The 11,830-nt window shown below is 42.5% G+C and overlaps 2 protein-coding genes across 2 annotated transcripts; one reads left to right on the forward strand and one right to left on the reverse strand.

Moving 5' to 3' along the window:
- Nucleotides 1-4,108: 4,108 nt before the first annotated feature.
- On the forward strand, nucleotides 4,109-6,773 carry LOC125530916. The gene is made up of 3 exons (XM_048695330.1): nucleotides 4,109-5,657; nucleotides 5,741-5,896; nucleotides 6,009-6,773. The coding sequence occupies exons 1-3, from the start codon at nucleotides 4,803-4,805 to the stop codon at nucleotides 6,381-6,383; spliced, it is 1,386 nt and encodes a 461-aa protein (XP_048551287.1). The 5' UTR covers nucleotides 4,109-4,802; the 3' UTR covers nucleotides 6,384-6,773.
- A 649-nt stretch (nucleotides 6,774-7,422) lies between these two features.
- Nucleotides 7,423-11,824, reverse strand: LOC125530915 (MAR-binding filament-like protein 1). The gene is made up of 4 exons (XM_048695329.1): nucleotides 11,812-11,824; nucleotides 10,761-10,907; nucleotides 10,125-10,390; nucleotides 7,423-9,611 (listed from the first exon to the last, which is right to left on the reverse strand). Exons 2-4 carry the CDS (start codon nucleotides 10,897-10,899, stop codon nucleotides 7,761-7,763), a joined length of 2,256 nt encoding a protein of 751 aa, XP_048551286.1. The 5' UTR covers nucleotides 10,900-10,907; nucleotides 11,812-11,824; the 3' UTR covers nucleotides 7,423-7,760.
- Nucleotides 11,825-11,830: the final 6 nt, after the last annotated feature.

Consider the following 11,830-nt stretch of genomic DNA (forward strand, 5'->3'; position numbering starts at 1 on the left):
ACCCGGGCCCCCACCCCATGTGCGGCGCGGGCGGGCCCCGCCACGGCCGCCGCGCCCAGGTGGGGGACACGTCGGCCTCAGGTCCTTCATCACCTCCGTGCCAGCAGCAGCAGTACACTGGTGCTACTGCATTTACGCTCCTGTGCGAGCGAGCCAGCACTGAGCAGATGGAATTGGAATGGCATGCACGTTGATGGCGAAGCGCTGGCAAATTGACGGTGGGATTTTGGTTAGGTGATCAGACAGCCTAGCACCTAGTACTACCTTGATCATCCCTCGGCCAGCCACAGCCAGGCTAACTGTCCCGGATCAACAGTCAAATCTGCCGGTCTATGTCTATGGGTGCCGCATGCATGCGCGCGCGTGGACGGTTCAAGCTCTATACTACTTGAAGCCACTGCGCATACGTACGTAGAGCGGTAGAAGAAGAAAGCATTAAAGGGAAGAGAATCATTGTACTGTTCCGGCATCGTTAAGAGGAAATCCATGTACTGTTCTGCGCCGTTAGGTAGCGTCGCGCGCGTTGGATCATGCTCATGCATGGCGCATGCCATTCAAGGCGGAGCAGGAGCGTCGCGTCCTCCGGAGCACGGCGCAGCGGACGAGCGGGGCGGGGGCGCGGGAAAGGGTCAACAGTGACGCGCAACCTAACGCTCGATGGAAACTCTCTGGAACGTACGTACGTGCTAGTGTGCTACGTGCATGGTGGTGCCCGGGTGTTCGGTCGACGACACGTACGAACATGGCGTTCGGTGCGGCGGCGATCGTCGTAGGTTGATGGACAGCGGTGTGTTTTAGCGCGTATACGTACGTATGCGTGTTCGGTTCGGTCTATCGGTGATCGGTCACGGCAGCGACTTGGAGGACATACAATCCGGGGAAAAGGAAAGGCAACTCGAATTTTTCTGCCCGAGGCCGATCATCTGCTCAAATGCGCATTCGGTGTGTGCGTGCGTGTGTTTTAGCATGGCGCATTTGGTCTGTTTAGGGAGTCTCGAAGACTGACCAGCAAAACATACGGGGACCACCATTTCACGGACACGGATGCAAGAGCTGGCCATTCAACACTATCAATATACATTTCAAACACTGTTTCAACAAACGGATGAAATTCATGAAAAGTAGATGATATTCATATAAACAGGACAAAAACATTTACATTCGAACATATTTTAACTAAAACTATAAAGTACTAGCATAAAACTAAGCTAGGCCGGCCGCGGCGGATCTCCCCTCCCACGACATATCTTTTGTATGTCTGGCAGCCCGCTCATCGGACCGTCGTGAGCTCCAGATGGATATGCTTCAGCTCAAAGGGCAAGAGCACCCTTTGCTCCCCCGCGTATCTTCCCTTTGTCCGGTTGTGCCACTCATCGGAGTGGCACCAGAGCGATATGCTTCGGCCGGAGGGGAAGGGTGGCCTCTGCTTCCGTGAAGAATGGATCCGAGTTGGATTTTAGGGCAGGGGGCGACGATGGCTGCGAAGCAAGCAAGACCTTTATGGGAACCAAGTGGCAGCGGCCCCTCATGATCTACTTTTCCTCATTGTCGTCAGCGGCCACAGACGTGCTGGCCGCCCTGTTGATCTCCGCGAAGCCGACTTGTTTTTCCACCGGCAGCACGCGGTTATGCGCATATTGACGACATCAGATGGCGCGAGAGGAGCGGTACGACACCGCCTCGTCCACGGCAGCCACAGTGCCTGTGCCATCGTGCTCCTCCATGTGCCAGCCTGGAGCAACTTGCCACTATTTTGCGAGCTGGCTTGGAGCAGCGAGTTGCTGAACCACGGCAGGCTTGGAGCGGCCACTTGCTCCTTCACATGGTAGCACTCGCCCATGGTATTGACGGCCTGGAGCGGTGAGGGTAGTGGAGCAGTGAGTTGCCTAGCTCGTACCCGGCGGGCCACCCAGCGAGGCTGATCATTTGCTCAAAAGGCGCATTTGGTGCGGTGACCTGCACATTTGATTAACATTTTTTAAATACATGATTAATGTTTTCATATACATTTGTATTTTTCTGTATACATCTTTTGTATGCATGAGAATTTTTTTATCTATATGCATTTAATATTTTTAAAATGCTTTGTTAACAATTTTTTCAAATGTAATTTACGTAAAGTGTTTTCTATAATATATTTATTTAGAATATTTGAAAGTATAAACAAAAGTAAGAAAGAAAGAAAGAAAAAATGTGAAAAAAAACGAGGTTGTGGCCTCCCGCGCACCTGGGCCGGCGCATTTCACGCCTCCTTCAAGCGAGGCTTTAACCACTGCGCCCGCTTCCGCTTATGAGTTATCTTTTTATTTTGCATATAAGTTTTGTTTGAAGTCAAAGTATCTTTATTTTGACCAGACTTATAGAGAAAATTATGAACATACACAATGCCAAAAATATATTCTTAGATTCATTGTGAAATGTAGTTTCATAGTGTGTGTGTGTGTGTGTGTGTAGTACTATAGATGCTGATATTTTTTAAATAGAAATTCGGTCAAACTTTGTAAAGTTTGACTTGATAAAAATCTAATACGCAGAGTAAAAAGGACCGGAGGGAGTACTAGGATCGAGACATACTAGAGGCTGTCTAAGCCGGTTTTCCCCGTTTTTTCTTTGTTCTTTCTTTTCTTTTCTTTCTTTTTTTCTCTGATTTTTTTCATTTTTTTGGTTTTTTCTTTGTTTCTTTTTTTTCATTCTACATTATTTTATAAATATCAACATTTTTCAAATACTTGTTCAAAAATTTTATATACGTGATCAATATTTCTTCAAATAATCATTGAATTTTTTTAAAATAGTTATTCAACATTTTTCAAATACTTGTTCAACACTTTTATATACACGATCAACATTTTTATTAAATACTTGTTCAACATTTTTTCAAATACTTGTTCACATTTTTCAAATAGTTGTTCAATGTGTTTATATACATGATCAATATGTTTTCAAATACTTGTTCAACATTTTTCAAATACTTATTCAACATGTTTTAATACCTGTTCATAAAAAATTCAATTTTTTATTTTTTTTGTAATACATATATTTAGAATATTTTAAAGTATAAACAAAAGTACAAAAATTAAATTAAAAAAGGAAACCGAAAACGAAAAAAAAGGGAAAAAAGGCTGTGGCCCCCCGCGCTCGGGCCGGCCAAGCTCAAGCGCTCTTCAGCGAGAGGAACCTCTCGTCTCGCATGACGCGAGAAATAGGGGCGCCCGGTATAGCCGCGCCCACCAAACACGCCCATCGAGGCTGTTGTTGTTGGAGCGTTTTTTTCCCGTCGAAAAGGCCCAACAGGCAGTTTTTGCATCACGGGTGTGTTTCTCCCCCTCTCGGGGTCGGCGGCGGCTCCGATGCGATTTCATCCCCCGCCCCTCGTTCAAATTGCTGCAGGTAAATAGAGCGAGTTTACCGAGAGGCAGAACGCTTGTCTGGACTTCATCATCCCGAGTCTCCACCTCAGTCATCGTCGACACATCGAATCATGGGGCTCCAGCGGCTCATGTGGATGCAGCATCATCGGCGTCACCACCAGATCCAACCCCACGTCCCCACCGTAGTAAGCTTCTTCTCTGTTTACGTCGCATGTATCTGCGTAAAGGAATCGATCTTCACTGAGTTAAGAGTAGGGAATTCAGAGTAACTTGGAAGCAAAAGGAAAAATAGCAGCAGTAATAAGAAGAAACACAGATAGCCTTAGATCTAGATGGAATTAAGAGTCATCTTAGCCATCCAATCCTCTTCCATGTACTCCCTCTAGTACCTGACACAAGAGCTCCTTTGTTTGTTTGAGCTCCATCTTAGAATCTATTTCTACTTGGTCGGAAAAATAAAAGGAAATTGCACAAAACACCAACTCGTTGGGTTACTTGATTGATGCGTAGAACCATGAGCTTTTTTACTTGGCGCAAAACCACAATAGTCCAAACCACCTTAGTCCAAACCATAAAGCCAGTGAAAGCTTTCAGAGCAGCACTTAAATAGCTTCTATCTTTCCTAGGCACCTTAAAACCACTAGGAAAGATAGAAGCTATTTAAGTGCTGCTCTGAAAGCTTTCACTGGCTTTATGGTTTGGACTAAGGTGTTGATTTCATAACAGTGCTTCCTGATTCTAGTAAAAAATTAAAGATTAAACTGCATATTCTAGTAATTGTAGAATGACATTCTATCTGGTCTGTGTAATTTGTTATCCTCTCACCTTAGTTACCAACGCTCATGTCATGTATCTTCACTGTACCTGCTAGCGCTGTTGCGTTTTATTACACGGGCTTCTAGATATATTTATAAATATTCAGGTAAAAAAATTATACTCCCTCCAATCCAAAATAAGTGTCGCAGTTTTGGACTATGGTTAGTTCAAAACTGCAGCACTTATTATGGATCGGGGGAATACTATTTAATATTTTTAGCCTAGCTGAAGTTACATGTTCAGTTCTGCCTTTTGTTGTTGCAAAACTGACTTGTTTATCACGTGCGATTGTGCAACATATCACATCCAGTGCATCTTGTTTGACTAAAATGCACCTACTAACATTGTTGAATGTCAGTTACTCAATGCACATTTCGTGGATGGATTGCATATTACTTAATCCGTACAAGTCACTAACAGCACTTCTTAGGAAAGCCACTAATAACATTGCGGGAAGGATCTTCTCTGCGCAATGCTCAATCTAACTACCGCAATGCACTTTACTTAGCGGAAGCACGTAGTTCCGAATGGTATTCACTACGGCCTTATTTTTCTTTTCGAAATTGAAGTAACCGGTCGCCTCTACAAGTCCAATATTGAACTTTTCTCTAACACATGTGCGAGCAGGAAATCTGGGCTCATATACATTCTCTGCTGTCCCTGCGAGATGCTGCACGTGCTGCCTGCGTGTCACACTTGTTTCAACGTTCTTGGAAATGCCATCCCGATCTCACCTTTAGTAAGGAAACAATCTTCGATGAAAACCTGTACAGAAAGAATAAAACATCAGATAAAACAACGAGTGATCTTGTCAGGATAATTTACCGCATTCTGAAAAACCACTCAGGCAATGGTGTGAAGGCACTCAGGCTTGAAATAGATGATGCTGCCAATATTAGCGCATGTTATCTTAATGATTGGCTTCACCTTGCTGTTAAGCCAGGGATTGAAGAACTTGCCCTTTTGCTGCATGATGACTTGGATTACAACTTTCCATGCTCAATTTTACTTAATGGGATTGCAAACACAATTCGGGATCTTCGTCTCAGCAGTTGTGTCTTCCGTCCCATGGCTGGATTTAGTTGCTTAAGAAGCCTGACAAGTCTAGAATTGTCTGAAGTGTATATTACAGGGGACGAGTTAGGGTGCCTTCTTTCATGTTCTTTAGCTTTGGAGGAAGTGGTACTCACGTATTGCAAAGAGATAGCTTGCCTCAAGATACCTTGCGCGCTCCAGCGGCTCAGCCAGTTGGTGGTCACTAACTGTGAAAATCTGGAGGTTATAAAGAGCAAAGCTCCTAATCTCACCGTTTTTGAATACACTGGTGGCGTAGTAGAAGTGTCAATTGGAGATGCGGTGCTAGACATTATGATTTCAGCTTCTGGTTGGAACGTTGTTCATTATGCTCGCGCCAAGCTTCCACAGATGGTCCCAAATCTTGAAACTCTTGACATAACCTCATCTTTGGCGGTAATACTCTAAAACTCTGGGTTATTACCGGCGATTTCCTTGGTATATTATTAATCTGAGGTGTTCTTTTTTTTTTTATACAGACAGACATACCGTTTTTACCTGGCAAATTCCTTCACCTCAAGCACTTGTGTATTTTTTTCATGGTATCAGCAGGGGCTTTTTGCCCAGACTATGATTACTTTTCTCTGGTTTCTTTTCTTGATGCTTGTCCTTCCTTGGAGACCTTGATGTTGTCTGTAAGTCATGCTCATCTTCCCAAGGATATCTAGTGTCTATTGAAACAGTTAATTCGAGCACATATCTTGTTTTTTGTCTGTTATGAGTGACATTGATATCTATCATGGGCAGGTAACACAACAGAGTGTAGAGCATGATTCAGTTTTAGGTGATTCCTCACATCTAAGGCAGATGCCAGGACACTGCCATGGCAGCATCAAGGATGTGAAGATCATCGGTTTCTGCTCCGCGAAAAGCATGGTTGAGCTAACAGTCCATATTCTTGAGAACGCGGTTTCGCTGGAGCGCCTTACACTGGACACTGTCTGTTATGATCTTAGGTGTTCGGATGGTGCTAGTGGATGCTCAGTTGGGAATATGAATATGATCATGGAAGCCCGTAAAGCACTCGTGGTTGTGAGAAGTTACATCTTAGAGAAAGTTCCCTCTACAGTTGAGTTAAACGTTGTGGAGCCTTGCAGCCAGTGCCATGCTGTTGAAAATTAATGTCAAATTATCATGATTTCTCAATGTTTAATCATGTATTGTTACATGCTCGTTTCATTAAGTTATCTCACCCGTTGTGCAAGTCTTTTTTCTGTATATGTTTTGCGCTTCGTTTCACTACTGTTTTAAAACAAGCGCCGATCTGCCGATTATTTCATCTAGTGATATAGTGTTATAGAACCGCCTCATGGGCATGCTTCCAATGCTAGTGCCATGACGCTCGTTCTACCAAGAACTTCTGCAATGATCATCAAATCAAATATATAAATGCCTAAACATATTTCACCTTGGACTTCAGTTTCAGATTGCCTCAGCTCAAGGATTTGATTCACAAATTAACAATACAACTTGATCCATGGGGTAACTGCCTGAGGTTGGGATCTTCAATTAGACTGGCACATGCCCATTATGCAAAGATGATTTAAGCCCATAATATTTGCCACTGATAAAAAAATGCGTTGCAGTTTCATGTTAGATTGAGAATATATCTGCCAATCTATTAGTCGGGGCCTGACTTGTGACTTAACCAAACAACACAGAAACCTGGACTGTGTGGGCCACGTGCTCTAGATAAACAGGTGAGGTGTGTCTCCATGAGAATTGAACGTGGGAGACATTATTTCTGTTGAGTATATTAATTAAATCTGTGATGCATATACTCTTCCAAAGTTTCATTATCTGTTGAAATAGAGTATGTTCAACAGAACGGAACCATGTCCATGAAAAAGATGTTGGAGTATGTTCATCCAAAATATGAGTATATTCCTTGAGAAGATATTAGGTATCTATCCCTTGAAATTTGGCGTACATACTTGTAGTATATAATAATAAAGCTCTGCAAGTTTTATACACCCTGTTTCCCTTAAACCAAATGGCAGCAGCAACCAATGGATCCCCAGGGAACAAACAAACCTGCCTCCAGCATATGAAAATGTGTGCATTGGGGTGATTAAGCAGGAGAATGTGGGTTAACCAAAAACATGTGATGCACAAAGTATAGGTAGTGCTACTGCATTTGAAAATAAGCAATACTGCTGGATTAACAGTGAATAGCAGACCATTGATTCTACCAAGTAGATAAAATGAGCGGATAATATCTATGAACAATTCAGTGTAACTACAGATAGGAGAATTCTCCATCATGTCGACCGTTCAAAAATTAACCTGTACACAAGTAAACTCTCAAATTCTCAAAACCCATGGCACGTGAATTACAGGAAAGGAACTGGATGTCTCAAACGTCACAAGGAAGTAAACTAAATAGCACTGAAATGATGACCCATGCTACAGGATGGTAGTATCAAAAATGAAGTTATAACTGATGATTAAACAAAATGAAAGGAAGATGGCACTTCTCTATGGGACTACCAGATAGATTCATCGCGGCCCACCGCCTTTTCCTCTCCTAGCCTTTACTCTTACAGTATATGGAGTCTCAGCAGCAATTTCGCCGGTCTTCTGAGTACCATCATTCACAGACTGCTCGTTCGGGGTCTGACTGGTCTCTGTGGGAACACTTGTTCGGGGAACATTGCTGGTCTCTGTGGGCGAACTTGCTCTGGGAGCAGTGCTGGTTTCTGTGGATGCACTTGCTCTGGGAACATATCTTGTTTTCTGGGATTTGCTTGCACTAATCTGCCTCCTTAGGCGCAACATCTCACCCTTCGCTAAGGCCAGTTCCTCTTCGAGGTGCCTAGACCTCATTTCAAAAGTCTCCCTTTCTGTCTGAAGCCTTGTGATAAGATTCTGAGCATCCTCACAGTTCTCTTGAGCCTCGGTTGTCAGTTTTGTTTGTTCATCGAGAGCTTTTGATAGCATTTCTTTCTCTGCTTCAAGAGTGGTATTCTTGGAATGAGTGCTCTCTAGCGCCTCAGAGAGTGACACTGCGCTCGTGTTCATCTCATTTAGTGATCTGGTTGCTTCATCCAGGTCTGCTTCGAGTACTTTTCGTGCTTGAGAATCTGCATTCAATTGTTTGGCCAAAGCCTCAAGCTCCCTATTCAAAGTGGTCACGATTCTCCTTTCATCAACAAGCTCCTGTGTGGTGGACTCGAACTTCTTGTACACATCCAGCAATTCTTTCTTCAGGTTGTCACGAGCTTCCACGGCAGAAGCAAACTCATTAGAGGTAGCTTCAAGTTTTTCCTGACCCTTTTGAATCATCTCTTTAGCTGAGACCAGTTCATCTGATAGAGCTTTAGATACTGATTCAGCCTCTCCAAGCTTGTAAGTCAGACCTTCTCGCATTTCATTGAACTCGCTTTGGAGATTTGAAATCTGCAATGCCAGGTCCTTATTTGTCCTATTTGCTTCATCAAGGTCCTCGGAAAGTTTGGAAACCTCAGTTCGGGAATCACTTAGGGTCTCTTCAGTGGATTTAAGTAAATCTCTAAGGCTTTTCAGTGCTGCAACTTCATCGTCTAGCATTGCTTTGGTGGCATCCAATTCCTTGTTCAATCCGGCAATGACTTCATGGTCTTTGCTAGAGGCACTTAATGCAACAGAGAGCTTTTCTTCCATCTGTTTGATCAGATCATCTTTCTCAGACAGTAGTTCAGAATCATGGTTCGCTCTTATCTCAGAAGAAGCCTTTAAGTCTGTGCACTCTTTAATTAGCTCATTTATTTTTTCCTCGGCTTCCTTCTTTGCAGAGCTTAATACTTGAAGTTTCTCACTCAGTGAATCAATTGACGATATCTTAGAAGCAAGATCATTTTTAGTTGTATGAATCTCTTCCTCCAGTTGTTGTATTTTAGCATTTGCAAGTTCAAGACTCTCTTTCGTTTGATGAGAGAAACGGCGCAGGTTCTGATACTCCGCTTCCTTTGAAGAAAGTGATGAGTTGAGTTCCTCAATGCGTTTCTCCTTGCTATCATACTGTTGGCTGAGTAGACTTAACTTTTCCTGCAAATCATTCATTTCACCAACCTTTTCTGTCAGTTTGGCTTCAAGCACATCTTTATCATCCCCAGCTTTAACAATACTACTCTCTAATCTCCGTATTTCATCCTTGAGCTCCTCAGCCCGTGCCTTCTCCCTTCTGAATTCTTCACTTAGTGATGTTACAGTCTTTTTTGTTGAAGCCAATTGATCTAGCAATGAAGCTTCCTGCTCCTGGAACTTCATAGATTGCTTCTTCTGTGCTGCTTGTTGCTCTAATAACCTTTTTTCATAAGTCTCCCTCATCAATGAGATCGCTGCCTCATTTTCAGCCAATTTGACCTCCAACTGAACAAAGTAGCAATTTAGACATGTCAGATAAATGCTTCATGGATCAATTTGAACATATAAAAATTTCAAGGCATTAAAGTACTTATAATATTTTTAAATCTGATTGCATTCATATGCAAGTTACACTCTCTAAGCGAGTCAACTTAAGACATGCTTCCCTGAGAACGTCATGGTGGGAAATAAGAGTATTCAAGCTCGCAAGGTTCCAGTGAGTCCTATACTTCCAAGCCTAACGAAAATTAGTTTTAATCAGTCCAATATATGTAAGATCCCACACACCCTAATTTGAGAGTGTTCATTTTTCTATAGAACACATGCCCACGCCCAGTAATCAAAGCACACACACGCGCACCAACATGCACAAACACGTGTGTTTGTCTATGGGTATGCACATTGCTATTTGTGTCCATTTCTCTTTTTCCTTCCTTAGGATCTTGGTCAAGACTACACAAGAATATCAGCAAGTATTATGAAATATATCAAAGTGAGTGTGGTTTGCAGATGATTTACAGATGAGACGACAGATTGCAGGGCCTTCTTTTCCTGTTGAGATGTACCATACAATCCAGCAAGAACTCCCGAGGCAATAACCGCAATTGCATTCAGAAGTCCGGCAAGTGGATTCCCTGAAGATTGTGTTTGCACCACTGGTAAGGATGATTCGGGTTGAGGGGCTTCAAGTAGAGGAGTTTCTGACTGAGTCCCGCCAGTCTGAGGTTCATCAACCATAGTCCCGCCAGCCTGAGGTTCATCCACCTTTGGGACATCCTTTGTCTCTACAGAGAAAAGCAACGTCAACTATTTATCTATTTTTCCAAGCCACCATAAATGTGGAAAACAAATGAACTAGTAATCTAGTATCAGTATGTTTATGTTTACAAAATGTTCCCAAGTTAGTAGTATTCGTATGCAAGCACTAAATAGCACTCCAATGTGATGACAATGAGGCAGCACAAAGACAAGGGAATTCAAAATAACCTTATCTTGGAGTAGAGTTTCCAGGCACAATAGTAAATATTTATACCAGGCAGCAAAAGCAAAGGAATGCATCATAGTAGACCCCGACAGGGTTACTACCAAAGTCATAAATGATACTGTAAATCCCATCTTCAATATGCCTATTTAAATGAGGGCGGGAATTCTGACCATCAAGCATGGCATCGTTAGGTTTACAGATGACTTTATTACGTCCAATCTTGAAAGTTTTGTAGCAATTCTGCGCATGATGATCTATCCTCGGGGCAAGGATCCCCTTTCTTCTAATAAACCCTTGGGGTAATGACATGCCATAAACTGCGGGAAAATTTAAAAAGTGACATCTGATCAAATTCACTTGAGATAAGTCGTGAATAATGAGAGCATAGCTGTGTATCTCCAATATCAAGTCTATTCCACAAAAATATCAGGTTTAAGCATTCTCATGACAATTAACTGCATTAAGTACAGGATTTATGCCATGTCCAAACTGACTGATGCTTCAGGTATGAACCTTTCACAAAACCTAGACATAAACCTTTGTGGCGTGGCACATATCAAGGGTAAGATTTAGTTTGAGGAGTTATCTATAGTCATCACCATCTTTTTGTAGAAGTACGATAGTATGGGGAAAAAATCCAGCCCAAACTCAAATTTGTAGTTCTAAGCAATATTTATAAACTAATGGGCCTCGGGGGATTTTTCTAGTGAGAATTTAAAATGCAACAAAGATCCACAGTTAGAGGAAATTTGCATTTCGACAGAAATAGTCTTGAGATTTGACATGAAACATCACATGCATCTCTACAACATAAGACATGTAACTCTCTGCATATGGTGGGGTTTTTTTTTTTTTGAGGGTTGCATATGGTGTTATTTAGTTGTACTAGGTGTGCGATTGCACTGTTTTATTCAGGCTGCTGTGACATTCTTTGAAATGTCAGGTCATAAGGTCAGGTGAAAATTTCAATCTGATATGTTTAGGTGAGAGTCTAAGATGGCAGGCTGACATTCAATCTCTTTGCTTTAGCAATTCCATAGAAGGTTTTTGGTTTTACAGTCTTCGACTCTTTGTACTGCAAACGTTGGTGACAGTAACGAATTGGGGGTAAAACCCTTTTCGTCAGACAGTATTACATAGACAGGTAAACATATGATGAATATAAACACAAGACGGAATTGACATGAACAAACAGATCCCGGGTCGGAGCATCGCACTAACCAGTCACGAGACCCGCGCT

This window comes from Triticum urartu, unplaced genomic scaffold, assembly GCF_003073215.2.
Source record: "Triticum urartu cultivar G1812 unplaced genomic scaffold, Tu2.1 TuUngrouped_contig_6654, whole genome shotgun sequence".
Taxonomy (NCBI): Eukaryota; Viridiplantae; Streptophyta; class Magnoliopsida; order Poales; family Poaceae; genus Triticum; species Triticum urartu.